The following is a 27784-nucleotide window of genomic DNA, read 5'->3' on the forward strand; positions in this document are numbered from 1 at the left end:
TGAATGTAGCTAGTAGGGCTGAGGAACTGAATTTTACATTTTATTTCATTTTGAATTAAATTTAAATAGTCACACTTGGCTAGTGGCTATCATATTGGACAGCACAGGTTTTGTGAATGTTTCATATGCTGGCCAGGCAGCCATCAAGGCATCTGCTCCCTCAAATAGAGACCTGTAGCAGAGACCTTCTGAGTCCACCATGTGAACACAGACAAAGCACAGGATCAGGCAACTCGGGGTCCCAATTCTAACTCCATCACTTACTAGCTTTTAGTTAGAGCAAGTAAATGAACTTGTCTGGCACTCATTAAATATTAGTGGACAGAATAAATCTCCTTGAGCTTTTGGTTCTTTTCATCTGTAAAATGGGGATGGAGAGCTGTTGTAAAAAATCATGCTTTAGCAGGATGCTCATTAAATGGTCATTATTATTGACAAAGTGAGTTCTCAGTATTTGCTGATTGATTGATCAAAACCTGTCCTTCAGGCTAAAGAGCTACTTGTTCAGATATGGGCTGGCAGAAACGAGCCATTCCAGTTCCCTGTGAAGGCTATGTTCCCTGGGACTATGAAGTGTGGTGGATCAGGGCTGGTGTTAATTGTCCAGTTCTGCTATAAATGAATGTAAGAGCACACCTGGCTTGAACCTGGAAGAGTAGCTGAGGATGGCCAAAGGGACAGGGTGGAGGATCTTAAAAGTGAGCCAGAGTATGGGATCCCCCTTGCCCAAATATCTAGTGATAAATCTGGGCAGTTTGGGTATCATTTGCCACTTTAATTTTTGCTGGAAAGCCTTAGGTGGCAGCTCCAACCTTTCTTCTGTCCCCACATCCCCATCATCTAAAATACAAAAACATGTTGTTTGTGAAGTAGAGTAATTGTGTCCTGAGATGGCTCTGATGTGGGCCATTTGTGATTTGGGGCTGTTATGAACTGGGGGGTGACCTCTAATCTGGAGTGATTGTGATCACCTTTTTTGCGAAGCCGTTCCCAATTCCTGGCAGTTAGTTTCTCTGTGGCTGCTCTTAGAGTTAACGTTTACTTACCTCATATTGTGATGGCCTCTCTGTGTCTCTCTCTCTCACCAGATTGTGACACCCAAGGCAGAAACCTTGTCTGGTTTATCATGGAGTATTCGTGGGTTCTAACACATTGCCCAAATCTGGTAGTAAGTAGCTGCTCAGTAATTATATGTTAATGAATAATGTGATTTGAGGTGACAGCGACCCACTATGATCTGAGCTCTTAGTTACAGCCTAGGTTGCCCGTGAACATAGGGTTGGGACCTTTGATGATTGTGTTGAAGTGCACCAGTGATTGTGACCTTTGGGTACGTCACTAATGTGAATAAGGACTAGCAGGGAGAGTGAATGGAGGTGAATGAACTAGTAACCGTGCATGACTAATCTAAGAGTAGCTGCACTCGTGATCTGATGTGACCATAAACAAGTTAGTGATGGTGACCTACAGATATTTGTCTTGAGATGACCAGGAACCAGTATTTGGGGCCTAGACCATTGATCTGTGTTTTCAAAGTGCAGAGATTGTTGATTTCAACTGATCGTTGACCTGCATCATAAGCTGAGGAAACGAGATCTAAGAGCCTGGGCTCTCACTGGAAATGGTACTAATAGGTGTACGTAGTACACTTAGATTTCCGATTTTGTTTTAATAAAATATCCTCTGAGGGCCTACAAATAACATAGCTCCCCTCGGTCCCAGGCAAATAAGGGTTAGGGACGAGGACTAGGTCGGGTCAATGCTCAGAAAACTGCTGAAATTCAACCCATCTTTCAGGTAGGCCCAAATGACCGCTCCACCTCTCCTTGCCCGCTACCGGCCTTTACTGCGCCTGCGCGGAGGCGGGCGGTGCTTTGCCCTTTGTTGTGGGGCCCCAGTTTCCCAGGACACCGCGCGGCGCCGGGGTGGGGATATGCAAATGAGCCCTCGGGGCGGGGCGGTTGCGGCGGCTTCGGCGGCGGCCGGGGAGGGTCAGTTGGAGGCAGGCGCTCGCTGAGGCAGGAGGAGGGTTCCCGGCCCGCGGCCTGACAGGGACCTAGCTTGCAGCGATCGGCCCCGCGCGCGCGACCCCACACCCACCCACTCATCCACCTACCCACTCCCTGCGCCGCCTCTTCCCACCCTGAGCAGAGCCGCCGAGGATGATAAACACCCAGGACAGGTAACGGCCCGGCCCAGTCTCCCCGCCCCCGTCTTCCCCCTCGAATGCTCGAGGGCCTCCTCTCCCACCACACAATCGGTTCCCGCCCCCACAGCAGGGCCCCGTCCGCCCCCCACCGGGTCCCTTCCCCAGTTCAGCCACCCCAATCTAAGCCCTACAATTAGGTCTCCTTCCGTCCCTTAGCCCCCTCCCTCCAGCCTGGCTCATTCCTCTCATCCGGGCCTCCTCCACCCCTAAAGCCCCTACAAACTGGGACCCAACCTTCCAGTTAGGTCTTTTACCCTTCAGCCCCGCCGAACGGTGCCCCATTCCCCAAACTGGGCTTCCTGCCTCATATTGATTATCCAAATTGTTTCCCGTTTCCCCCAAATCTTCCTTTCTCCCCCTTTAAGTCACTTAACCCTCCTCTTTAAATCCCCTCCCTAATTGAAACTGTCCCCCCTCCCCCACCCAGACTCCTCTCATCACCGTCGTCTTAAACCGCCCCCCCCCTTCAGGCTCCATCCTTCAGCTTCTCAGCTGGACCCATTACCCCCACTCCTCCCCCTCCCCCACCCATGCCAGACCTAATAGTTTTTACAACGAAGCCCAGTCCTCACCTTGGTCCCTCACTCCAGCTTCATCTTTTCTCTCCCTTCTTCTACACCTCTCTCCCATCCGCATTCCTTTTACTTCTCAAACACTTTGGACTTGATTCCTAACCTCTATCCTATTCCCCTAATGGGGTCCCTTCTCCTCCACTCACACTCCTCTAAGCTCTTACCCTTTAAACACTTTATGCTTACCCTTCCCGTCTTAACTAAATCCCATCTTTAGATCATCAGCTCCACAGAACTCAGCCCGCTCAGCCTTTAAGGACTATCCGCTTTCCCTGTACCTCCAGTGCCTCAAATCAGGTCCCATGCTCTGGAAAGTGGGCCTTAGAAAGTTTCCTCCTTCAAAACCTGACCCCAGCCTTCCCCCCATTAATTGGAGAAAGTTTCCTCCTTCAAAATCTGACCACAGCCTTCCCCCCATTAATTGGAGAGAAAAGCTGCACAATTTTTTGAAATTGTGTGTTTCAAAACTTGCATCCCATAGCCTTCCTGGGCCCAAAGTAGGTGGAATTCATTGATCAATTTTCCTCTCTACCTCACCTCTTTTTTCTTTTTTCTCACCCATCTGTCCCTCAAATATACTCGTTTTTGCTCCCATCTCTTCTGTGAAACCGTTCCATAATTCCCTGATTCCCACATTTTTAAACTCCACTTGTCTCAGATACATTAGATTGGCTTTCATTTACAATTTGGGCTCAATTCCTTCTCCCCCTTTTCCTATACTTGTTGCTGTCACCTCCAAAACAAGTATGGATCTTATTAGTTCCCCCACACTGGACTCTTTGTCCCCAGATTTGGCCTTATGGCCTCTGCCCCTCACTTGGGCCTCATTGTTTTACAAGCAGATCAGTTTCCTGCAAACCCTCCAAATTGTGCCATGATCTATCCAGAACTAGACTTCAATTCTTATAAACATGGCCTTCCTTTTCCTTTTCTTCACATAGGGCTCTAACTGCCACTCATGGTTCCTATCACACTTGGGCTCCCTTCTCACTAAAAATGGTCTCTAACTTCCCATTCCCCACCCCTTCAGCAGCATCATCTTTAAATATTCCAACTGGGTTTTCAGCTTTTTTTTGTATTTAAGTGTTTCTCAACCCTGGCCGCATATTTGAAAAATCACTTAGGCCCCACCTTCAAAGATTCTGGTCTAATTGGCCTGGGGTGGGGCTTCTTTATTAGTATATATTTTTAAAGCTCCCCAGGTAATTCTTTCTGTTGTGCAGCCAGGGTTGAGAAACATTGCCCTCCAGGAAGGTGTTAGTCCTTACAATCATACTCTTTTAGTTGGTGACAGCCCTTTTGCTACTGAAAAGGGCGTTGTCTTCTTCAGAGATGTCTTTCTTTCTCAGGTACTCTCCAGAAATACCCAAGATACCTGCAACAACCTCTTAAATTCTCCTACCTTGGAATACTCAATTCTCAGCTATTAGCCTTCTTCTTTCCTCAAATCTCAGACTCTGTAGCTTTCCCATCCTCATTTCTTCCCTTCATGCAGAAAGAAAATAAACTCCTGGTTTGTTATAGTGCTGTTTGACCCATTATCCCTGCCTCCCAAGCCCTCTTTATCCAAGGTACCAGCTGTTTTGTTTTCTTTTCCCGAGACTCTCCCTGTGTATCTCCCTTTGCATACCTTTTTCTCTTTTATTCCATCTTCTCTAACCCAGCCTCTCTATGGAGCTGAGGAGGTGGAGGTAGTTATATACTCGGATGGTGCTGGATGTAAAAGATGTTACTTATAAAGAAGGCTGTGTGTGCTGAGGATAGATGACAGGTCTGAGAGAGGGCAGAAGGAGGTGCAGGGGTATAGGAAAGCAAGAAACCTACAGGAAAACCCACTGAAGGGGTATGTGAGATGGATTTTTTCTGTTCTTATTTTTGGGTGACTCCACAGTGTGGGTTGGAAAGTGGGCTTGTCTCAGGGGACACTCTCTGGAGTCTCTAGACTGAGCTGCGCCTAGGTGCCAAGTCCTATGCAGTGGAGCCCTGAAGAAGTTGATCATTGAGACCAACATATAAGGATCTTCACCCACTGTGATGTGGAGACCTGAGTTCTAGTTCTGACTTACCCAGTGTGCTTACATGTAAAAAGAGGGGGTTGGGTTAGCTTAACTTGGGTTAGTTTCCTGAATGGCAAAACAGGCTTGCTTGTCTCTGGGGCCCTTGCTTAGTGTGTTGGTAATTTGAGGGGCATGGCTATATGAGAGGCAGGCTGAAGGAGGAGCCAGCTGGCCTGCCAAGGCCTGGGCAGGAACAAGGTCTTGGAATCGTGCTTCTCTACTTTGGCCTGGGGGTGGGGTGGGGTGGTGTGTACAGGGTGTCTGGTTTCTTTGAGTTATGGCAATCCTGTTTCCATAGCAGGTTTCCCAGCCTCCTCTGGCTTTCCCCTTTCTAAAAGGAATCCTGGTAGAGCCCTAACTAGGGATTCTGATAAGAACCGGATGTTCTTCCCAGTTACTGTTCTTGGTGTTTTGTATCTATAGAGAGGATTGCTGGTTGGGAGCTTAGCTTCCATCAAGTGGGGCTTGGGATTTGCAGCATCCCTGGCTTCAGTGTTGGAGGCTTGATTTTCTGGAAGAAATAAAATGCAGGAGAACCAAAAGTGTGTTTTGAAAACAAGGTTCTCCTTTCCAGTCTTGTTCTGATTGGTGCATCCTAAATGTCAGAGTTCCTTATGGTGGGGGAGGCAAGATGACACAAGTACCTCTGTTATGATTTTTGAACATGAGGTTTAAATCCAAGGAAATGAAAAAACAAACAAACAAACAAAAAACCCAAAGGAAATGATTTTTGCATCAAGTTGTATAGCCTTTCTCTCCTTGGATTTCCAGGGGCAGGGAGACAGTCTTTCTAGGACTTGCTTAGTACCTTGTGACAGTACAGTTTGTGGAGCAGAACTGGCTTGATATGCATATCATAATCATTCTTTGTGCTGATGGGCCTTCGGGAGAAGTGTATAGTTCTGTAGGTGTTTTTTGGAGGGTTGAGGGTAGGGTGGAGTGGGGGTGGGACAGGGTGGGCAGGGCACAAAAGCACATTAGAACTCCCTGAGCATCTTCACTAAATGATTTCCTGGACAATGGCATTTCTGTTTCTCCCCAAAGAATTTGGTTTGGTTATTCACTAATTATTGGCACAGTGGCTTGTTGGGTTAGGGGTGATAGGGAGAGCCAGTTTTCCCAGGACGTGCCTTCAAGGTCACCCCATAGAGTTAGTCTTAATAGTCAGGAATTCCCTCAAATTGGAGGTATACTTCAGAAAGCAGTGTGGACTAATAATAGCAATTCCCCTTCTGCCAAGAAATCCAAATTTAGCCTTAGAGCTGCTCAGAAATATAAAAAAGGGGACTGAAGAATGGGTAGAGTGATGTTACAATTGTGCATTTCTAGGAAAAAAAAAGAGTAATTCATCCCTTTTTGAAACAGTATGCAGTATTGATTCAAGTAGGTGCCATGATTCAGAAGGCTGTGAAGCCTAATTGAAAGCTATAGACCAGAAATGGCTGAGTAGGTGAGCAAGAATTTTGTTACTTAACGTGAACAAAGCAGGTCATTTCCTGTTAGCAGCAGCAGAATAAAAAGCCTGGTATAAAATAAGCCTTAAGAAATTTCCTAGGCCTTTGATATTATATAAATAATGAAGTAATTATTTTACTGGGAAGGGGGCTGGAACTGGGTGATGAGCTTACTATACAAACAAGATTTAGGTATTTACAATGTAAAATTAAGACCTTATTTTAAAGTATAATTACCAAGTTATTCACCCACCTCTGGTGTAGCAAAATGTGGCTCTGCCTACCTTTGGTGGAAGTTGTACCAATATCAGCTGTGTAAGAGAATCTTAAGGAAAAGAGCACACCTCATAGGCACACATACTCTGTCACCATAAGTGTGTTTCTTGTGGAGAATGAACCAAAACTCACTTTTGTTTTCAATCTGTGATTCAGAGTGATGATATCATTTTCTTGATGATGGTGCCTAGCAAGTAAACTCCCTTTGGAATGCAGAACAGCCCTAGTGAAATGACTTATGTCTGGCATCTGTCCAGGGCTGCTTTCTCACATGGAAGGGAAATTGGCAAATGGAAATCAGCCTCCATGGTCATATTAGACTGAAGGTGGCCAAAATTCCCTCTTCCTATTTCTTTTCAGCTAAATTTGATGTTAACCCTGGATTGGTCCCCCTTTCCATAGGGATTAGTCGTTGGAGACATTCCTAGTCTCAGAGTAAAAGCAGCCTGTGTGAGGGAAGTGAGGGCACCCTAGAGAGGATTATATGAGGCAGGGCCTGAGACATGAATGGGTCAGAACAGGCTGAAAGAGGGAATGGAAGTAGAATGCTGGGAATGTGGTTATTGTGTCTTTTCTTTGGATACCAAAAGGTCAGTAATACTCAGTAATACTAGAGCCATTTGACCCTCCTCTGACAGGTACGAAACCAGACAGAAAGGGTACAGACTTGAATGAGCTAAGGAGGCCACTGGTTCAAGTGGAACTTGATCAAAAGAATATCAAGGAGAATTTGAATTCAAGTATTTGTTAGATGTAGCTGAATGGAAGTTAGCCTCAATATTACTTTTATATTAAATCTCTACTCTGTGTAGCATGCTGTATCATGCTTTGGGCAAACCAAATATGAAACTCAAAATTAATTTCAAAGTCAACTAGAAGTGACTCTTCCTTTAACAGGAGATCCTTTATCAAGATATTTAAGGCTAATTCCTTTAAATAGTGAGCACCCTAGAGATTTTAAAATAGGATTTGAATTATAAAATTTGATTTACCATTAACATTTCCCAGGAATACATCTGCTACAGCCACCGTCTGTCTGTGGATGAAGTTATAACTTGCTAAGGACATTTCAGACAACAGTTTCACAGAATGTTTTAAATTAGAGGCACCAGGGTATGGTATCTCTGTAACATTCATATGTATTCTAAGGAGTGTTTCTAAGGGCATGTCTGATAACAATTGAGAAAATAAAAGGCACTAACAGATCGGCTCTAATCTCCCGTCTCTCTTTGGAATTGACTTGGATGCTGGATCCCTGACAGTTTTATCTCCAGCATGGTATATATTTCTTCCCCCAAAATAGAACCAGCCTAGCTGGGTGTTTGGGTTCAGTATGATACATTTGCATCTCTATCATCCTGATCTTTTCTGCCTATGGACTGAGCTTAAATCATTCTTTTGGTGGTAGGAAGGACATTAAACCATGCCTGCCCCATCCCCTACCCCCACAGTGGAGTGAGCAGGATCTGAGGAAGGACTGGAAAAAGCTGGGCATTGGAGCTAGTTAGAAACAGGACTAACCTGAATATGTAACCTAAGCTGGTTTGGATCTTGTAACAGGAAGACCTGTGTTTAGAAGCCACTTTCTCCAATTTACTTAAGTTCCTCCAGGATTCACTGTTCTAGTAAGGTTGTTGGCAGTTCTTGCCCCAATATCATTATCATTTTGAACACTAAAGCCAGTTAGAGAAATGAGTGCCATTGCTGGACAATTTCATCCCCCTTAATTTCTTTAACCATCACATAAGTACTCATTTCTCTCCCCTTCTCATTTGAGGAATGAAAGTCAGTTTTTTTGAAAGCAATTTGCCATTCACATAAAGTAAACTAAAAACAGATCCATTATGATGGATGGTGAAAATAATTGATTGTGATCTGCTGTCTACTAAGCTTATCCCAGACCCCAGCTGTTTTTCTTAGTTGAACTGGAATTGGATCCCAGAGTGGGGGCCTGAAACACCCACCTCTCCCTCTACTCATACGCACTTGCTTACCTGTGCAGACTTTGTGAGGGAGGAGGAAAAAGTCTCCAGGATCATTGTGTGTGTGTTAGAGAGGGGAACTAATGATTTGTTACTATGGCATAGACTTCTCACATTTATTTGAAGGGGAGAAAGTTCAGGAAACCAGAAATATCATTAGCTTGTAGATTAGTGCCAGACCACAGGACAGGTCCCAGGGATTATTTCTAGGAAGACAAAGGGAATTTTGGATCTAAAAAAATAAACCACTCACCTTATTCTGATCTTTTTCAGTGGGTTGGCCTCTTTGCCATTTTTAATAAAAATTAGCTAAGAATCATCTAATGGGTTGGGAATGAAGGGCAGGGGTGAGATGGTGATCTCCAATCTAAAGACTCTTAGAGGAATAATTCCTAAGGAATTAGTCTGAAGTAAAATGAATTGGCACCATAATTCTAGAATTGCAAGGGCCCTTACTAATCTGATTGTCTTGTGAACCCAAGCAAGTATCCTGTTATACAAGGCTACATCTCATCTGTCTACACCAAAAGGGGTATGTCCAGTCCTTGGGTAGCTCCATTGACTAGTACAAGTGAGCAGGCTTTCTCCAGTGGTCCAGCTTCCCTGGTGTTTCTGCAGGAACGTTAACATAGGCCAGAGTGGTCACTAGGGAATGGAAAGGTTATCTTATGTAGGATCTGTGTGTGCCTTTGCTCGGGGGAAACCCCCCTTGTCTTATTTTTTCCTGCCTGGACACACTATTTTTCTGCTCCTTGACATATTGGAAGGGGTAATCGTAAGAGTTCATTGTTCCCAGCAGAAAATGACTCTGTCTTTGAAAATAGTACCATAGCCCTTTCTCATGCTCCTCTGTTAACAGCTGTGGTGAGGTGAAAAAATGGGGAAGTAAGGAGGCCCTGAGGTTTTCCAGAGGAGGCAAGGGAAGGGGCACATAGTTATCACCCCCAAATGTTGCCACTGCTCGATGTCCATGGACACTTCCCTGGGAATTCCATTTCCCAAAGAAGTTTTCAAGTGTACTTCTAGGCCCCCAGCTGAAATCCTTGAAAGAACAGATCCTAGGAGCTGAGCTAGATTCATGAGGGATTTGCGCTTCCTGTTTCAGCTGGAGTGCCAATACTGGCCTGCTAGTACTGAGGGTCTAAGTGGACTGTCCCTTTGATTATTCTACCATGGCCATGTTAGGTATGAGTTCAGTTCTATTGCTCTGAGCATAAGTGAAGAGCTCAAATCTGGTATTTCACGCCATATAAAGCAAAGGACAGTATGAAGAATTGTGCCTCACACCATTTTACACCTGGCTCTTGACAAAAAAAAGCTTGGATTTATATAGCTTTTGCTGATTTCTGTGGTGTAAATACTCCCCCTCTGGCTAAGTCAAGCTACCAACACAATGTCATTAAATGCATAGTTGGGAAGAGATGTGCACAGTTGTGAGCCAGCTCCAACACATCCCTGCAGCACCCTCCCATATCAGCACCCTCCCATATATGTTATCCACTGCATTCCAGCTGTCTTGAGGCTGCTGTGTTGGGGCCATGGGACAAGCCTGTTGCTGAGTCATGGTACACATGCACAGTTTACCTCTTTCCCTGCTTTACTTGTCCTTTGACTAGGGAGAGCTACATCTCAGCCTAAGAAGCCACTAAATTGGGTTCTGAGAAGGCAATGAAGCAGATTTGGAGCCCTGTTGAGTCACCTGGGAATCATGGTGGCTAATCTGGAAAATGACAGGAAACTCCTTTAGGAGCCTTTCACTCTCTGTAACCCATCTGATTATTGACTTCTTTACTCAGGTCATAGCAATATACCTCTTCCTAGCAACCTCCCTACCCACACCCCACACACCTGACCTGTCTTTTCAGATCACATCAATACATTACCTAAACTCCTATGCCCAAGTCAGATTCTAGCAAAGAAAGGCAAGGAGACCCAGCATTTGGTGGCATGTCAGTGATACATAATACTCTATGTACTGTAGTGCACCTCTTCTCCAGGAACCAAATCCATGGGTTTCATTAAATTCTTGACCTTCGAAGGATTAGAGTAAGTGATTTCTTATCTGGTTTCTTTGCTCATATTGAGGAGTGGGCCATCATGGGGTAGATGGTCTTTGGAGGTCCTCAGGGAGATGGTACCCGGCCCTGACTTCCTGAGGCCCATATGCCTCTTTCCAGCCTGAAGCGATTCCGTAAACTGATTCTGCCACATAGGTTGTTAAGGCACTATTGGGATAAGGGAAGGGGTTGGGGGGTGGGGGATGTCCCAGGTAGGCTCTGCTTAGTAGGCAGGCCAAAATCTGGTCCCTCCCAAAGTCTGCTCAGCACCAGAGATTTATTTGAAGATGTTTGACAAGTGCTCCTCTGGTCAGACATATCCAATTGGACTTATTTGGCCTTCCCAGAACTCTCTGTGCCTCTGTAGAATGGTGGGTTCCTGCCCTTAAGAGGACAGGAGTATTCTGGAAGCTGAAGCCAAAGGAATTAGGGCAGTGGTGTAATCCTAGAGCACTTGTTTTGGGACAACCAGGACAAGGGTTGGGGTGGGATGTCGAGTTAACTCTTCATCTTGGTGTTTACTGGCTTACCTCCTTGTCTTTTGCAGTAGTATTTTGCCTTTGAGTAACTGTCCCCAGCTGCAGTGCTGCAGGCACATTGTTCCGGGGCCTCTGTGGTGCTCCTGATGCCCCTCACCCACTGTCGAAGATCCCCGGTGGGCGAGGGGGCAGCAGGGATCCTTCTCTCTCAGCTCTAATATATAAGGTAAGGAGGACCCTGGAGTGGAAGGCTTGGGGCAGGGCCTTCAATGCACCATTGAGCTGCTGCTCATGGGCAGTAATCACTTTCTTTAGTTCTTTAGTCTTGTGATTCTTAGGCTGGGCCAGTGGGATGGTTGGGGAAGGACTCTCAACTGAGGCTAGGTGGCTTTGGGGGAATACCAGAGGGAGAATATCAGCACCAAGTGAATACTCGGCTGTCCTCTCAGCTTGCTGGTCAGCACTTGAGTAGTGGTTTCAGGGTCCTAAGTGGGAATGGTGCGAGAACTCTTTCTGGTACTACTTCTCAGTGTCTCTTGAGAAATACCAGGGCCAGGGACAGCAGTTTCCCATTGTCCTCAACTCTTGAGCATTCTGATTTCTTTCCATTACCAGTCTGATGGTGAAGTGCAGGTGTGGGGGGTGGGGGTAGTGTGGCAGTGAGAGAGGGGCAATCACGTATCTACCTGGCAGCATATGGCATGGGCCAGTAGCTTTGGAAAACCTTGCGAATCTACCCCATTATCTTTCCTTTTTTTACCCCAAGAGTGGTCTGGTTTCCCATATGTAAGTTTGGAATTATTTAAAAAAAAAAAAAAAAAAAAAGAAGTGATCTAGCCTGGGACAGGCGGCTATTTGCTGCCTTTTAATACTGTGATTGAGGCCCAGAAGTTGGTTCTAAGATGGGTTGAGAGGTAGCAGGGCAGCCAAACTCTGATATTGTGAGACTGTACCCAGGTGAGGTATCGTAGACCCTGCAGACTTCCTGGAATCAGGATTTGGTTAATCTGGGTCTCAACCAAACCCTTATACATCCTCATTTATTTTTGATGAGTCTCTTTAAGAAAGGTAAGGGAAACAACATGGTGGGGGTGGGGGTGGGGGAGATGGGCTTTGGAGTCAGGGAAACCTGGGCTTGAATCTCAACATACTGCCATTTACTAGCTTTGAAGCCATGTTCTGGGCCTTAGTACTTCATATTTAAAATGGAGATATTAATGTCTGCTTCAGGTGTTTGTCGTGACAACTGAGGTAATATATGGAAAAACACCTTGCACAGTTCTTGGCACCTGGTGGGCATCTGGTAAATACTTCCCTTCCTATCACTGGCTTTTAGCCAGTATCAACTGGTTGAAATGCCTGATGAGTGATGGGTCCATTTAGTTAACATGCAGCCCTACATTTTCAGCATCTTCTCTATCCCATGCTACCCTGAGATAGGGCCAAGGGGACTCCCAGCACCACCTAAATTAGGGAATGTCTGATGTGGCCAGAAGCATTAGTGACCTAGTCCTCTGCCCTGATTTCCTTTACAGGACGAGAAGCTCACTGTGACCCAGGACCTCCCTGTGAACGATGGAAAACCTCACATCATCCACTTCCAGTATGAGGTCACCGAGGTGAAGATCTCTTCCTGGGATGCAGTCCTGTCCAGCCAGAGCCTGTTTGTAGAAATCCCAGATGGATTATTAGCTGATGGGAGCAAAGAAGGGTAAGGATCAAGTGTTGAGTAAGGGTAAGGGCAAATGGGAACAGAGATCCTGTTCCAGAGAAGGGTGTATGCTTATTGGGGATAACAGACACGAGTCAGAGAATCTGTGCCTCTTCCCAAGCGGTAGGCTTTTCAAGCAAACCATTTTGTAAGGGATTATTTTTAGCCAATAAAATAGTCATGCTCTAGGTTATAATTAAAGCAGATCATTATCCCATTAACCAAATCCCTGCCAGTTAATTGCCACATGGTTCACTCTTCTCAGCAGACAGGAAATCCCCTGTGAGCCACCATACAATGGGGAAATTCAAAAGGCCGGGAAACTGAGAGATAAGAGGGGGATTTCATTGGATTGGACATGGCCCTGGCCAAGCAGCCAGGTGTGTAAGAATAGTCCTGAGAGGAGGAAGTTATTTTGAGTGGCCCGAACCTCTTTAGTAAATTCTTTTAGACAGTGTTCCCTCAGAGTCCCTCTGAATGGCAGGTTATTTCAAACTTGGGCATTCTTGGAGGACCCCTAAAGAAATGGGTTCTTTTCCTAGGCCCTAAACTCTGTCTCATGAACTACATTAGTTAAGTTGGTTATTGTTAATTTCAGATGAAGAACCCCTATTTCAGGAAGAGATAATTCAATAACATTTTTCTTAGGGATTGTGGCTTATTTCTTTCTGAACTTTGCTTGAAATAGGAACCTTCTCCCTGGAGCTTCCCTCTATATAATGTTGGCTGTAAGCCTCAAAAAGCCTTTTTCTTTGGGGAGGGGGGAGGGGGCAGTGCTGGGAGTAGAAGGGAGGGAAGTTCAGGGAGGTGGTGGTGGGCCTGAGTAGTTTTGTCTTTTGCAGATTGTTAGCACTGTTAGAGTTCGCTGAAGAGAAGATGAAAGTGAGCTATGTCTTCATCTGCTTCAGGAAGGGCCGGGAAGACAGAGGTGAGGGATCGAAACAACCTGAGAGCTACTGCCTAGACAGTGGGGGACTGGGGAGGAGAAAAGGGAGTTTCTGTACAGTAAGATGGGACTCTGGGTTTGCCTTATAAAGTCTGGGAAATCACAGAAGTGGGGGGTGGGTGGGGGTGGGGGGCGCCAATCCTGAGGGTTAGAAAAGGCCTAGTGTATATTTATTCCATCTGAGTTTTCCCTTGATTTGAACCTACCCCTGTGTTCCTTATCAGAATCCTTTTTACATCTTCTGCAGCACCACTCCTGAAGACCTTCAGCTTCTTGGGCTTTGAGATTGTGCGTCCAGGCCATCCCTGTGTCCCCTCTCGGCCAGATGTGATGTTCATGGTTTACCCCCTGGACCAGAACTTGTCCGATGAGGACTAATGGTCACGGAGAATGCTTTGCCCAAGAGCCACAATGGGGGAAGAGGGGAAGGTCAGGCAGCCCTGGGACGGAGGAGGGGGCTCCTTGGTGTCTAGGGAAGGACACTAGGGGTTTAGCGTGAGGGTTGCCTATTGTGTTCTTGGAGTTGACTTGTTGAAATTGTTTTCCATAAAGAACATTATAAACATATTATTCACATGTAATCACCAATAGTAAATGAAGATGTTTATGAACTGGCATTAGAAGCTTTTTAAACTGCGCTGTGTGATGTGCTCTATCTAGCCTAGGGGAGGACACTGCCTAGAGGGAGGGGCTATTTGGGTCCAGGGGCAAGGTCTGAAGGGCTGGTGGGCAGCACTGTCAGGCTCAGGTTCCCCTGCTGTTGGGCTTTCTTATTTGGTTTTTAAGACTTGGGTATTATTTTTCTTTCCTTGCTTCCTATCACCCCAGGGGCTCCTGGGTATAGGCTTTTCAGCTCCTGGGCAGTATCCTTGCGTTTTTGACACTCCACCTGGGCTTCTCTGTGTGCATTTGTGTCTGGCCTGGAGTAAGCAGGTCTGACCCTTCCTCCTTTACAGCTTAGTGTTATTCTGGTATTTCGTTAAGCTAGCTTAATCTGTTTAATGTTATCAAAGCATTTTATACATAGGGGCATTGAATTTCACTCCCATCACCAGGGCTTTTTTGGAAGTACCTGGGCCTTAAAAAATACTAGCCAAATTCCAATTCTCAAACCATTGCCAGAAGTTCTTGGTCCTGGCAGCAGGCCTAGGCCCCAAGGTCTCCTTCCTAGGGTCAGAGCAGAGAGAAGGAGGAATAGCAACTCAGGGCCTGGGGTCTGTGGCATAATCTATTCTTAGGGTCTGGATGCCTCTGGCTGGCTGAGCATAGTGATAACTTCCCCTTCCTCTCTAACAGGTTCTGAATAGTGCCTGAAACCCTGTTCCACGGGGCCTAGGGGTGGGACTGGGTGTATAGAAGTGGCCTGCCCTTTTCTATTTTCACTGAATAGCTTATTTTAAGTTGGGAGGAAGGGGGAGAGATCTAGAAGAGGGTGAGAGGGGGTGGTGGGGGGTGTCAGGGAGGCAAGCGTGTTGTGTTACTGTGTCAATAAACTGATGTAAAGTTGTGGTTTGTTTGTTCTTTATTCCTGCCTCAGGATCACCTTCCTACCACTATTATCGTTTGAGTCCAGAGCCTAACCTAGTAGGGGTGTGGTACATGCTCCTCAGGAAAATGGCAGTGCAGCAGGGTAAACTGGCCAAGGTATCTGGAGTCATGTTACACTGAAATGTGGGGTTGCTAGCAGTCTGGGACACACCTACAGAGCCCCCTGGAGAGATGGGTGTGCACATCAGCTTAATTCAGAATAGAGGCTATACCCAGGATCCAAGCTGTTCTTAGTTTTTTCTGTTATATAGAAGGCTGGGCCATAAAACTAGATTTTGGCTTTTGCATGGTGCTGCCAGACAGTCCCATTCCTGGAGGTCTTTGAAGGAAGTATACAGCCTCCCTAGAAAGGTGTAAGTTTTCTCCTTTTGAGCCCAGGGCCCTAAGGTCACTGTAGGGGCTAGGATTCCTTCTTCACCTATGTATTTTTTAATTTCTCAAGGGCTTATTTGCATTTTTTCCTACCGATTTTCTTTTTCCAAGTGAAGTGCTGAGTATGTTCTTCTACCTCCTACAGTTTTGGAACAGTCTACTGTTAAGCCGTGGCTGTCCTCAGTTTCTCCAAGAGTTTTTGGCCTATTTTCATTTTGTTCTTGGGGCTTGTGTTTCTACCTTGGTCTCCACCTGACAGTCATTCAAAGAAGTGAGTACAATTCCCCTTGCCCCAAGTGTTCCTAGAGCAGGTCTGGGCCTAGAGACATTCACAGTTGAAATCAGAAAGGTTTGAAGATTTCTTACTGAGCAGATATCCCCTATAAGCAGCCTAAAGCCAGTGACTAAAAATTGGTAACTACAGTGAGATCTTAGCAGAGATCCACATAAATGCCAATGGCCAAGCTGATGTAGGCAGTTTAGATTCAGGTGTTAAACTCAAACTCAAGGACGACAAAACAGTCCTTTACTTTTGTCCCCAAAAGTGTAGATGATGGGAAACACACCTGAAATTCTGCTGCCATCTGCTGGTGGCTCCTCTTCAATACAGCCTGAGTTGGAATAGCTGAATTGGAAACCAAGGCATTCAGGCAAGATTTCTCTTTTAAAAAGGAAAATTTTGCTATTGAAGACCACTGACAGGAAATACATAGGGCACCTAAAAGCTACACATTGGTTAAAAAAAGCCACTTAAAAATCTTTGGTGCTGTGTAGTGGGGGTGGGGGGGTGGGGGGGTGGGGTGGGGAATAAGATGTGAAAGGCAAACTAAGTCTAAATGTAAGAACAGGGACATTAAAACTTTATTCAATAAATACAACAAATAATTTAAAAATATACTTCAATTCCAAAGCCAATTAGGAAAAGGGAGAGAAAGGGCCAAAGGAGGAGAGGAGGAAAGTAGAGGAAGAGGAGAAAGTTAAGAGAGGTAAAACAATAGTTTGGTTGGGTTGTGTTTCAGAATGTTACCACCCTTTGAAATTCTGATCAAATGCTCTTGACCCATAAACCTTTAGCCCTTTTCTGATGGGGTAGCTAGGAGTCCACCAGCCAGGAGTGATTCTCTGGACTTTGGAATCAGAGCTCTCTGGAGGCTGGACTCTGTGGGGAGAGTTGGGGACAGTTTCCCACTTATGCTTAAAATCCATCAGTTCTGACTCCCAGTCAGATTTGAATAATGCAAATTAGTAGGCAGAGAGCTCTCAGCTGCATAGTTTTACAGGTGAGTTTTCAAAGCCAGGGTCTCCAGGAGGTAATTCCCAGAGTACCCAGGGATCCAAAGCCACTTTGGTGAATGAGATCTAAAGGTGAAGAGAGGAGAGGCCAGGGCACAGGATTAAGGTTTGGGCTAAGCCAGTGTGCAGGCCAGAAAACAATGCTGGATAGGAAAGGGCTGCAGGACAGGTAGTTTGGACACTGAATTCAACAGCTTGCCATCAGTCAGGGAAGGTGAAGCTGAGGATGCCTATGGAGCAGGACCAGGAAGATCAGGAAAGCTGAGGGAGAATGGAAAAGTTGGAAGGGGGAGGCAGCTCAGCAGCAAACTCCAGGAGAAATAACCAGTAGCCCTCACAGATTTGTGATTGTCTCTTAAAAAGATTTATTTTTCTCTTCTTGCCTAAATGTACAAAGGCAAAAAGAGTACAGTTTATATATATATATATATATATATTTATATATATATATAAAAAAACAAGGAACTTGGTAATGTACACTTTACAGAAGGGAAGAATAAGAAGACTGAAATTAAATCCAACAGAGCAACGCCAATGGAACAAAAGCTACAAACAGCAACACTGCCCCTCCAGCCCGGGCCTCCAGCTTGCCCCAATCTGCTCCCAATGTGGGGCTGAGCACCAAGGCAAGCGGGTGGGCTGGGGCAGGAGGGGCTGGGGACAGGGCCTGGGAGGGGTTCAATACTGGGAGGGGCCCATGGCAGGGGGGATCATCAGAAAGCTTTCTGGGATGACCTCATAATAAAGCAAATAACAAAGGCCCAGAATTATGGGGTTAACTAGCTGCCCAGTTTAATCTTGGAGGGCATCAGAGTAGACACTGGGATGGTCATGGGGATATATGGGATAATAAGGGACATTGGTTGCCTCAAAAGTCCATATACAATAATTCTTTAGCCCTTCTGCAGTCAACCCCCAACTCTCTTAAGTCCTTCCACCTTCACCTTAGAGCCTGAAGAGAAGAGATTCAAGAATCACTCTTTTGTTCATGGGGTGTCCTTTTATCCTTCTGTGGTCCTTTGACCTTGGGATGTGAGGAGAGGGTGGATAAGAGAAGGAAACTTTTTTTAAATGACCAAGGCAGGGAAAGGGAGATAAAGGGAGCTGGCACACTCTAAATGAAGAAGAAATAGATGGGAATCCTAAAGTGCAGCTTTCCTCCAATCCTTAGCTATCTTACCTGGGGATGAGGCTCTTGTTCCCTTTCCTGGCCCCAACCTAGGGGAGCCCCAAACCCTGAGCTATCATGAAGGCCTGAGCAAGAGTGGCTCAGAGCCTTTGGTCTGATGGTCTGGGCCCTTAGCAGCAAATTTTTTCAGCCCTTGCCCCTGGGGTAAGGTGGAGATCCTTACTGAGTGCCTCATCCCTCTGAATAGGTCATAGGTGCCACATGTACCCCCCACCTGTCCCTCCTTGCCAAGTAGAGAGGCTGGAAGTAGACAGCACTTGTCAAGGGTCTCTATTTCCTGTATGGCTGCTGTCGCTTTGTATTATTTCAGGGAGGGAAGATTGGCTCTGGCAAGGATCATGGACCAGGAAAAGGCAGTGCCATTCTGCCATTTTTGCTTTCATCTGCTCTTTTGAGCACCTCCTACTCTTTAAGGGAGAATTAGATACAAGAATCGAAGAGCCAAATGTTTTTTAAGGGGAGTGGGGGCGGGGGGAACTGTTCCCTTCTGCAGAACCCAAGGCTGCCCTGCTAATACAGAAGCTTTCTCCTCTTTGTGTTACAGAACGAAGTGGAAAAGGTGGGAATGTGGGGCCATGCCTGCCCAACGGGAAAGAAAATTACTCCAAACTTTCTTTACAATATGTACAGAGTACACTGGAGGCCAGTGCCACAGATACAAAACACACGACAATATTTAAAAACAAACAGGAACAGAGATAGACCCTTAGCTCTACCCCACAGGAACCTGGGAGGGCATAATCGGGTTGAAATTCAGTCATCCCTTTGGTGGTGGTGACTCAGGTTAAGTGGGGTGAAGGTGTTCACATCAGTTACTTCCATGGATGAAAGGGAAGTCGCTGCTCAGAGCACTGCCCACTGGGGCAGCAGGAGGCAGAGGGAACGATGGGTTAAAAAGAAGGCTGCTTGAGGGTCTGCCAAGAGATCTAAACAGTGGGGGTTTTTTTTGGGGTGGGGAGTGGGGAGGGGGGAGGTGTCTCAGAACCCAAATTGAACAAAAACAAAACATGGAAACCCAGAGGAAAGGTCTGTAGGTCAGAGGTGGCTCGTCTTGGGCAAATGACCCTGTGACCTCAGCCTATCTATACCCCTAGACATAGATATTACTCCAGGCCCTGTGGAAACTAAACTCTGCTGGGCATTGTGCTTACAGTTTCCTACCCCTCTTCCCCCATTCTCCAAACTGAGTCAGAGCAACGCTCCTCCCTTTATACTTTCACTTTTGGCACTCTGGTCACAAAAGCTGTTTTCTAGCTTAAGCTGGTGTCAGATCAGTCTTTCTCTCTCAATCCAGAGGCTCAAGGAAAGGTAGCAGAGGAGGAAACAAAGGGATGATCTCCTAAAAGTAAAGTAAGAGCAAGAACTCCCCACACCATGGGGAAGAAGTGACTCTAATAAAGCTACCAAATCATTGTCACTTTCCAGGTCAAAAGAGCATAAAGCTTGGACTGGGAAACTGCATTTCTAAGGATAGCAGTCTGCTGCCTCAAATCACAGCTCTGCTGAGGATACTTTGTGGCCCTAGATGAATTATCCCAGAGTCTAAGGAACAAATAACCTCCCATGGCCAGTGGCCCCTAGAATCAAACCAAGTGTGTTACATATAAACACGGCTTATATTGGCACAAAAGGAGGTTACAGATTGAGCTATATAAATGTTTTTGTAGACAGAGAAACTTGGGCTGTATATATTTGTGGCCCTAAAGGAGGAGGCTACTCAGATGGCTGAATGGACAGGACATCTCTAAGAACTGCTGGGTGTTCCCAAGACCTGCTTCCTGGGTCTTGCCCTCAGGTGACCTGGCAGACTCCAAAGCTCCCCATGTGAGGGGAATACTGTTTTATCTGCCTGAGTCTTAAGAGCTGTGGAAAAGAAGAGATCAGTTCGGAGATCCCCCCTGGGAAAGGCACCAAGGGGTCAGGAGGGAGGAGAGAAAAGGGCAAGGAGTTGAGGGATAGGTAGCAGCAGGACTTAGTGGGGATGCAGGTTCTACTTCATAGACTCCATTCATGCTCCAGCTCCAGCTTCTCCAACTCCAGCTTACTCCCATATCCCTTGGGAGCCCTGTGCTGGGGTTGGGACCCCTTGCCTTCTCCCTGATAGGAGCTCAAGGCCCTGGTGGGACAAATGCTTTGGGTCTTCCTTTCCAGGCTAGGCTCTGAGCAATTATATGTGCTCATGTGAGAGGGAGGAGTCTTCATATTTGAAGACCATGTTTTCTCAATTACAGGGAAAACAGCTCCCAATTTCTTTCCTGAGATTCTAATTCCTCCATGTTTGCCCGAGGCCCAAAACGCTGGGGAGATACAGGATCTGGTGATGGTGGTAATGACAGTGAGAGGGGTATGGCTGCTGTGCTGTCTTCAAACCTTACCCAGTGCTTGGGTGTCCCTCCCTGGGGGTTGATACTGCTCCAGCAGCTGACCAGGATCTTGGGGAACAGAGCAGTGACTTCTCTGGGCTGAGGCCATGTTCCCCTGGTTGCTCCCTATGCCTTCATCTCCAGAGAGGCCACAACAGTCACGATTGTGGCCAAGAGAATAAATATTTTTGTTATGTACCAGCTCCCCAGCTCCTGAGGAAGAGGGAGGGGCAGGGAGTCCGGGGATCTGGTGGAGGTGAGACAGCCAAGGGTCTGCCTTCGGTCATGGTGGAAACAGCAAACAGGATGCTCAACACCATTTAACTGATGTCTAAATGGCACCTCCAGCACCTCCTTGGGTGAACCAGTCCGGGCCGGTGAAGCTGTCTTTATCCGGGCACTTGGTGTTCTGCAAGGGAAACATGGACAGATACCAGGCCCTCAGCTTGCTGGCAAAACAACCACAAGGTGGTGCTCCAAGAAAATAAACTGCGGGGGAGACCAGTATGGTTCCTAGGGAACATCTGTGTTCCACAGGTCCTCTCAGATGCACATGGCTTCATGGGAGATTCTGGATTTAGGCTTGGCTGAGTTCCACCATTACCACTTCCCATGCTTCTCAGCCCACAGAGCCATCCCACCACCTGGGCTCCACAGGGGTCTGTAATCCAGGTATGGCCTATCCCTGCTCTATATGTTGCCCCAAATTAACAACAGTTACTTACCATTTTCACCTCCGGGGGGGTGGGTAGAGTGAGGGAGTTGAGCCTTGCTGGCTGGCAACAATGGCTGTAGAAGAAAGCCCTAAGTGAGGAAGAGAACATGTTAGTGTAGTGCTCCCAGGGCCCTTCTACTGAGCACTTTCCCTTTAGCAGGGTGTTGGGAAGGTGTGTATTGGGAGGAATTTCCCCTTAAATTCCTAGCTCCACTGAGTTTTGGGGAACTTAGAGGAAAAAAAAAAATCTGATATTTGGCCAGATACAGTGACTGGCAATAGATAGTAGGGCTCTATTTTTCAATTGCATGTTTTTTTTTTGGCTGTGAGAATACCTGTTCCTTATTCTTCTCAATATCAAAGCCAGTATTTGAGAAGGAGTACAAACTGGAGGAGTTTGAGAGTTCCCAAGCTCCAAGGGAGGAAACAAATGCCACATGCTTTAATGACTGTCTGTAGAAAGACAGGACTCAGGCTCAAAGTTCCAAAAAAATTTAAAACTTTTTTTTTAATTAAAAAAAATTTTTTTTTTTAAATTTTTGAAAAAGGACTTTTGCCTGGGGCCTCTTGCTGTGGGCAATGCTACTAGGGTAGAAACAAAAAGATAGGAGGTGGAGTAAAGAGGCTTACCTGCTGCATAGGGTAAGTTGTACTGTGCTGGGAGCAATGAGTACCCCAAGTGGTGGTGGTGGTGATGTGTGGACATCAGGCGCTGGGAAGGGGAGGTGCGGGGCCGGTCTACACTCCTTTCACCCCCGCCTGCTCCCCCGATGCTGCTACAGCTGCCACCACCACCAACTACTCCACAGCCTCCCCGATCTCTCTCCTGAGGAGTTTTATCACTTATCTGGAAATGAAAGCAGACATAAAAGCATTATAGTGAGACACATACACACACAAAAATGAGATGCCCAGGGTCCACAGACTCCCTAAAGATGCAGGACATCTAAGAATCAAGGAGGTATCCCCAGTGGGGTCAATGTCAAATCAGCCAGGCTGGACTGTGGTCTGGGCCTGAACTTGCTTACCTTCTCCCAGACCCTGGATCTGGCCTCACTTGTCTTTGGATAACAGGTAGCATCACTGCAATTCCCTTACCGTGGGAGACTTGCTCTTGTAATGACTGGCATGCTGCTGCAAGATGTCCAGGGCTTTGGACTCTGAGCCAGATTTACAGCTGACACTGGGGCTGGCTCGTGCCTTGTCGACATCTTCACCCCCTGAGACTTTGCTGCCATATGGGGAGAAAGAGTAGCTGGAAGGAAGGTATGAACCTGGGAAAGGAGAAATAAAAAGTAGTGAAGGAGATGGAAGAGGTGGTAGAAACTCTGGTGAACTTGGTTAGGTGAGCATCAGCTTTCTTAGGCACAGGCTGAGATATTTTCTACCATGGTGTCCTCAGGCTGAGACTATTGGCTTGTCCTTTCATCCCTGGGTAGAAACCGAGAGTTCTACAGTAAAAACTAGCTAAGGGATGTTAGGCATATGACCCTCAGTTTCCTCCAGCCAACTTCTACTATGGTTCTTTGAACCAGCTTCAGAGACTCATCTGGGAGAGATGAAACAGTAAAGTGGAAAGATACTATTTAGACTCAGATAGCCCTGAGCTGAAAATCCTACCTCTGAGACTTATTAGCAAATTATCAACTTTTTGAGCTTCAGTTTTCTTACCATCAAAATGAAGATACCGATACTTATTTCATAGGGTGACAGGGAAGATTAAATAAGATAATGGATATAAATCACTGAGAACTGTGCTTGGCACAGAGCAGGAGACTCAATAAACAGAACTATGGCTTTTATATAGATGGGTGGGGGTGACAGAAAGGAATACCATGAGGTGAGAAAAGCTTTTGTTTGAAAAGCTTACGGTCTTATTTAGAGTTTGCCTTATAATGTTATATCAGAACATCAAGACTTTTAGATTGCTTTCCTGTAGGGAGTTACGAGCTCTAAGGAGTGAGTTAAGTAAGTGCCCTTCCACCCCAGAAGCTTCCCCTATAGCTCCTCCAGCGACAATAAATCGGCAAGTAGAGAAAGAGCATTTTCTTCTAAGACATTAACAAATATTTAAAACCCACTCCACCCTCCCCTCCCACTCTACCCAAGAACTAATCAACAGCAGTGTAAAGAACTTATCTTTCCTAAGCTGAACCTTTTCTATCTGGACTCCCTCTGCCCCAATCTGATTTTAAAACTGTTTTCCCATTTCTGACTGCCTTCTGACTTTATAGCTGAACATGATCTTGCAATTGAATATATACATTGTCCTGGTTTGAATTTTTAATATTCCATGTATCTCTCCTGCTACAATTAAATTGTAAGATCCTTAAGTCTTTTCAACTTCTTTTGTATTCTCCACAGTGTCTAGCACATTGCAGAACTATGCTTAAAAAAATACCAACTAAGAAAAGATGGCAGTGGTAGAGAGCAAGTTTACCTTCAGTTGGCAATGTAAACTGACTGTAGAGGGAACCCTCTAGTTGGACCAAGGGAGGGAGAGGTGGTCCCAGAGACTATAATTAGGGATCAGTCAAGGAGCTTAGGGTTAGTGTGGCCACTTCACAGAAAGATACATTCTAAAAAGGGCTGTCATCTAACTGAGCTTCAATAAGCCTTACTAGTGCTCACCAAGAAAATTCTGGATTTGAATTGGTGCTTCATTTCCCTTCCCAGTAAACAGAACAGCAAATGGCACCAGGATGCTGTACCTGGGTAGTTCTGCATCATCACAGCAGGCATGCCCCGGTAGCTGGGGTGGTTGGGGTCATAGGACTGGCTGTAGGAATAGCCATGCATGTAGGGGATGTAGGACTGGTGCTGGGTGAGTGGGGAGGACACAGGCACATGGACACTTGGTCGGGGCTCCTTGCTCCCAAGGCGAGATTCCTCAGATGGGGGCAGCTTGCAGTCACTACTTGTGCTTTCCTTCCCATCCTCTTTGGGGACAGAGTCCTTACTCCGACTCCTTTCCTCCTTCAATTTGCGGTCCCGCTCCTCTTTCCACCGCTCATCCTCTGACTTGATGTCTGCGTATTTGGCAGGATAAACATATGTCCACATCCGGGGCTCTGCCTCCTACAACAATCACAGAATGAGGGTTGAGTACTTTACAGATAAGGGAGATGTTTCAAGCCCAAGGTCTCAGCAGAAATACCACAGCAGATAATTATGAGATACCTGGGGCAGAGTATAATCTTGGCCTCTATTGATCTTCATTTACAACCCAACCTGGGTCCCTCTTGCTTAAAAAGTCCCATCTCCCCCACAAAAAGACAAGGTGAGAGGAAAGAAAAGAAAAATCCACCAGTGGATGTTCTCTAGGAGAGAACAAACATTCTGGGTAAACAACTTCTTGAACAGAAGAGGCTGCCCCCTTTTCAAGGATGTTTAATTCTTTTACTTACTCAGAGCAGTCTCAGAGGGTGGAAAGCTGTAAGTCTGAAGGGGGAGGTATAACTGTGGTATCAAGTGGGAAGGGAAGTCATTCTATGTCTCATGAGCAGAGCAAGATATGAGACTCTAAGTTCTTAGTTCTAACTCTACCTATAATATCCTTTTAACAATAGGTCAGACATATATGTTTGTATATAAACATTACATTTTTTCTTAATAAAAAATGTATAGGTATTAAAAAAAAGTCAGTATGGGTAGTACACTCTGGGCCTACTCTAAAATGGGGAGAACATTAATTCATTCCATAGAAACTAAAGAGTGGAAGAAATACTGGATTAGGAATCAAGACACCTGGGTTCTAGTACTGGCTCTGCTAGTGAAGTCCTGAGTAACCTCAGACAAATCAAGCTAAGTTATCTGGGCCTTTTTTGTCAAATAGGAAAAACACCTTTTACTGATATAAAAGTACTTTTAAAAAACACTAAAATGATTTACAAAGGTAAAGAATCCCTAAAATTATAGATTTCTCCTGCTACTCTCAATTTTGTTGAACCACTACATAAGGACAGCCCTCATTTGTGAGGAAGAGAGAAAGACAATCAAACAGTATTTCCACTTCTTCCCAGGACCACAGTTACCTGTCGGTACCAGAGTATTGGATCCACCTCTGCCTGGCGGCCACACTCAGCACCTGCCTTAGCCTCAGAGGCCTCCTTGCCTAGATGGCTAGTGCCACTCAGCTTCACCTGAAGTCCTTCTGGGGCCTGGCTGGGGAGTTTTGAAGAGTCATCTAACTTGGGAATAATGACTGATTTGGTAGGGTCGGCCCCTGGCTCCTTGGCTTTGCCAGGTCCTGACTTAACTAAGTCTGTCAGGCTGGGGGCCTTGGTGAGAGTTGGTGGAATTGATGGCTTTTGCTTCCACTCTTCCTTGAGCGCTGCCTCCCGCTCCTTCAGGCCCATCTCTGTCTTTTTGTCCAGTCCCCGCTGCTGCTGCTCCAAGCTCTGCCGTTTCTGTTGTTCTTCATACTGCTGCCGGTAAGCTGTGTTGGTGCTCAGAAGGTGGGTGTGATAACTCTGGTCGCTGTAGCCATAGGGGGGCACGTAGGCATACTGGTTGTAGTAAAGGGACTGCATATACATATTGGGACGCTGCTGGATGACAGAGGGCTGCTGACTGGAACTGCTCAGCTCTGGTTTCTTCTCCTCAGAGACATCATTCTTCACTTTCCCCTCTATGCTCTCAGGCTCCTCATCCTTTTTTGTCTTCAGGGACTGGCTCTCCAGCCCTGTCTGGCTGCTGGGGTTCAGAGCCCCTGGGCTGGACTGTGTGTAACTTGGAGAGTAGTAACTCTCAAAACCTTGGTAATATGGTGAGTCTTTGCTCTGTGACTGAGGGGGGAAAAGGGTTTTCTTAGCCCCTTCCTTAACCAACTGTTCGGGGTCTTTTGATTTGACACTGTCCACCTTGCCTTCCCCATCCTCCCCAGCATCAGAGATGTCAGAGTATGCAGGACTGTTGGTTTTGACAGAGCTGGCTTCAGCTCCATTCTGGGTTACTACATGTAAGGAAGTCATGGGCTGGGTAGGGGTAGTGCTATCTAGGCGGCTACTACCTCCAATTGAAGGGCTGGGGGCATTGTCTGTGAAGCTATAGATCTTGTCAGCTTCAGCCTTGATGCTAGCAAGTCGGCTCTGGTGGGGATCAGATGAACCATTTAGAAGCCCCTCCATTTTCATCCCATCTCCTGATGATTCCCTGAATGGGCTTTTGCCTTCTTCTGCTCTACACACCTTCCCAGGGGTCAGGGGACTTTCAAGTTCTTTTGAAGATTCTTTCTTTTTTTTGTCCTTCTTTTTCTTATCCTTGGCTGGTGTCAAGGCAGGGTTGACTGTGAAAGGTTCTCCCATGACAGTGGGCTTGGGCTGAATGGGCTTGAGTTGGGGGCTGCTGGGCATGGCTTGGACCACTGTGGTGGTCAAGCCTGGGGAGGAGCCTGGGCTTGCTGCTGTGAAAGTGGCTGTCTGGAAGGTATAGATTTGTTGAGGAGGGATGGCAGGGGCAATGGGCCGGGCTGACTTTAGGCTCTTGGAAGGAATCTTTTCCGGTTTCAAACTAGAGGGTTTTTTACATTTTTCTTTTTCCATACACTTCCTTTCCAAAGAATCAAAGGCATCATTGCTTGTTTCATCCATTACTGAAGGTCCATCATCAGAGCCATCATTGGATAAGGCCCCAAGATCTGTATCCCCTTCTCCACTCAACTTTTTCTTACAGAGGCCTCTTGTGCTGAATTTGCTTGAAGGAGAAGGGCTATGGGGCTCTATGAGCCGAACTTTGGGGGTAGCTGAGCGGGCAGGGGACAAGGAACCTTTTTGTGAGACAGATGCACCATTGCAGCTTCCGAGATCTGCATGGAGGGTGGGCTCCTCTCCGTACTCACTGTCTCCATCCGCTTCTGGCTTGCTGTCATCATCTGTATGGGCATGAGCTTGGTGGTACTTAAGTCCATTGATGTGCTTGTACTTTTTGTTGCAGTTTGGGTGGGGACAGTCAATTAGGACTGGGGAGGGACAATTTCTGTCCAGAATAGTGGGTTCCACCTTGGTCCCAGGGAGGGGGCCAGTGGCTGAGCCCATGGAATTTGTACGGACACGCTTGCTCCCTTTGGAGTCCTCTGAACTAGAATTCAGCTCCATGTCTGAAAGGGGTTTGTTTTTCCGCTTATTAGCTGAGGAAGGGCTGGCTTTGACATCCTCAGAGGTGCTGCTAGCAGGTGGGCGATGCTCTGAAGAGTTTTGGCTGCCCCGACGGCCTTTGCTATTGGCTCCTGCCCGGGTTTTGCTACTGCTGCTGGTCCCTTTGCTGTCAGAGGCTGTGGCTGTCTCATTGACAGGTGTGTTACTGTTGGGACGCATGCGTTTGCCTCTACCCCGACCATTACGCATTTCCAAGTCACTGGTCGGGGAGTCACAGAACCTTCGCAAAGGATAAAACAACAAGATATCATAAAGAGCAGAAAAAATTGTCAAACTAGTTTAGCTGCAACCTATAGAAGAAATGTCCAGCTGGACATTTTCATTTTCAATGAATATGATTTGTTAAAGGAACTTTTGAATGCACGCAACTGCATTAAGTGATGAGCTCCTAGGATCTCTCCGCATG

At 46.3% G+C, this 27784-nt stretch overlaps 2 protein-coding genes across 5 annotated transcripts in view; one reads left to right on the forward strand and one right to left on the reverse strand.

The window, feature by feature from the left end:
• Nucleotides 1-27784, reverse strand: part of ZNF609 (zinc finger protein 609) — a 350879-nt gene that overhangs the window by 10961 nt on the left and 312134 nt on the right. For 3 of the 4 annotated variants that reach the window (XM_037833715.1, XM_037833714.1, XM_037833716.1), the window contains 6 exons: nucleotides 25258-27598; nucleotides 23935-24301; nucleotides 22322-22497; nucleotides 21854-22070; nucleotides 21234-21312; nucleotides 16472-20917 (listed from right to left, as the gene is read on the reverse strand). In XM_037833715.1, coding sequence (XP_037689643.1) covers nucleotides 21239-21312; nucleotides 21854-22070; nucleotides 22322-22497; nucleotides 23935-24301; nucleotides 25258-27598 — 3175 coding nt within the window. In that variant the 3' untranslated portion in view covers nucleotides 16472-20917; nucleotides 21234-21238. Of the gene's footprint in view, nucleotides 1-16471; nucleotides 20918-21233; nucleotides 21313-21853; nucleotides 22071-22321; nucleotides 22498-23934; nucleotides 24302-25257; nucleotides 27599-27784 lie in introns of those variants that run through there. The other variant, XR_005216444.1, reaches the window with a different exon arrangement.
• OAZ2 (ornithine decarboxylase antizyme 2) lies at nucleotides 1975-15183 on the forward strand. Its single transcript, XM_037833717.1, is given in 6 exon segments — nucleotides 1975-2182; nucleotides 11155-11230; nucleotides 11232-11312; nucleotides 12622-12797; nucleotides 13640-13725; nucleotides 13991-15183. Coding segments are annotated over 6 exon segments (570 nt in total). The 5' UTR covers nucleotides 1975-2162; the 3' UTR covers nucleotides 14122-15183.

Source organism: Choloepus didactylus, chromosome 4 (assembly GCF_015220235.1).
Source record: "Choloepus didactylus isolate mChoDid1 chromosome 4, mChoDid1.pri, whole genome shotgun sequence".
NCBI classification, from domain to species: domain Eukaryota; kingdom Metazoa; phylum Chordata; class Mammalia; order Pilosa; family Megalonychidae; genus Choloepus; species Choloepus didactylus.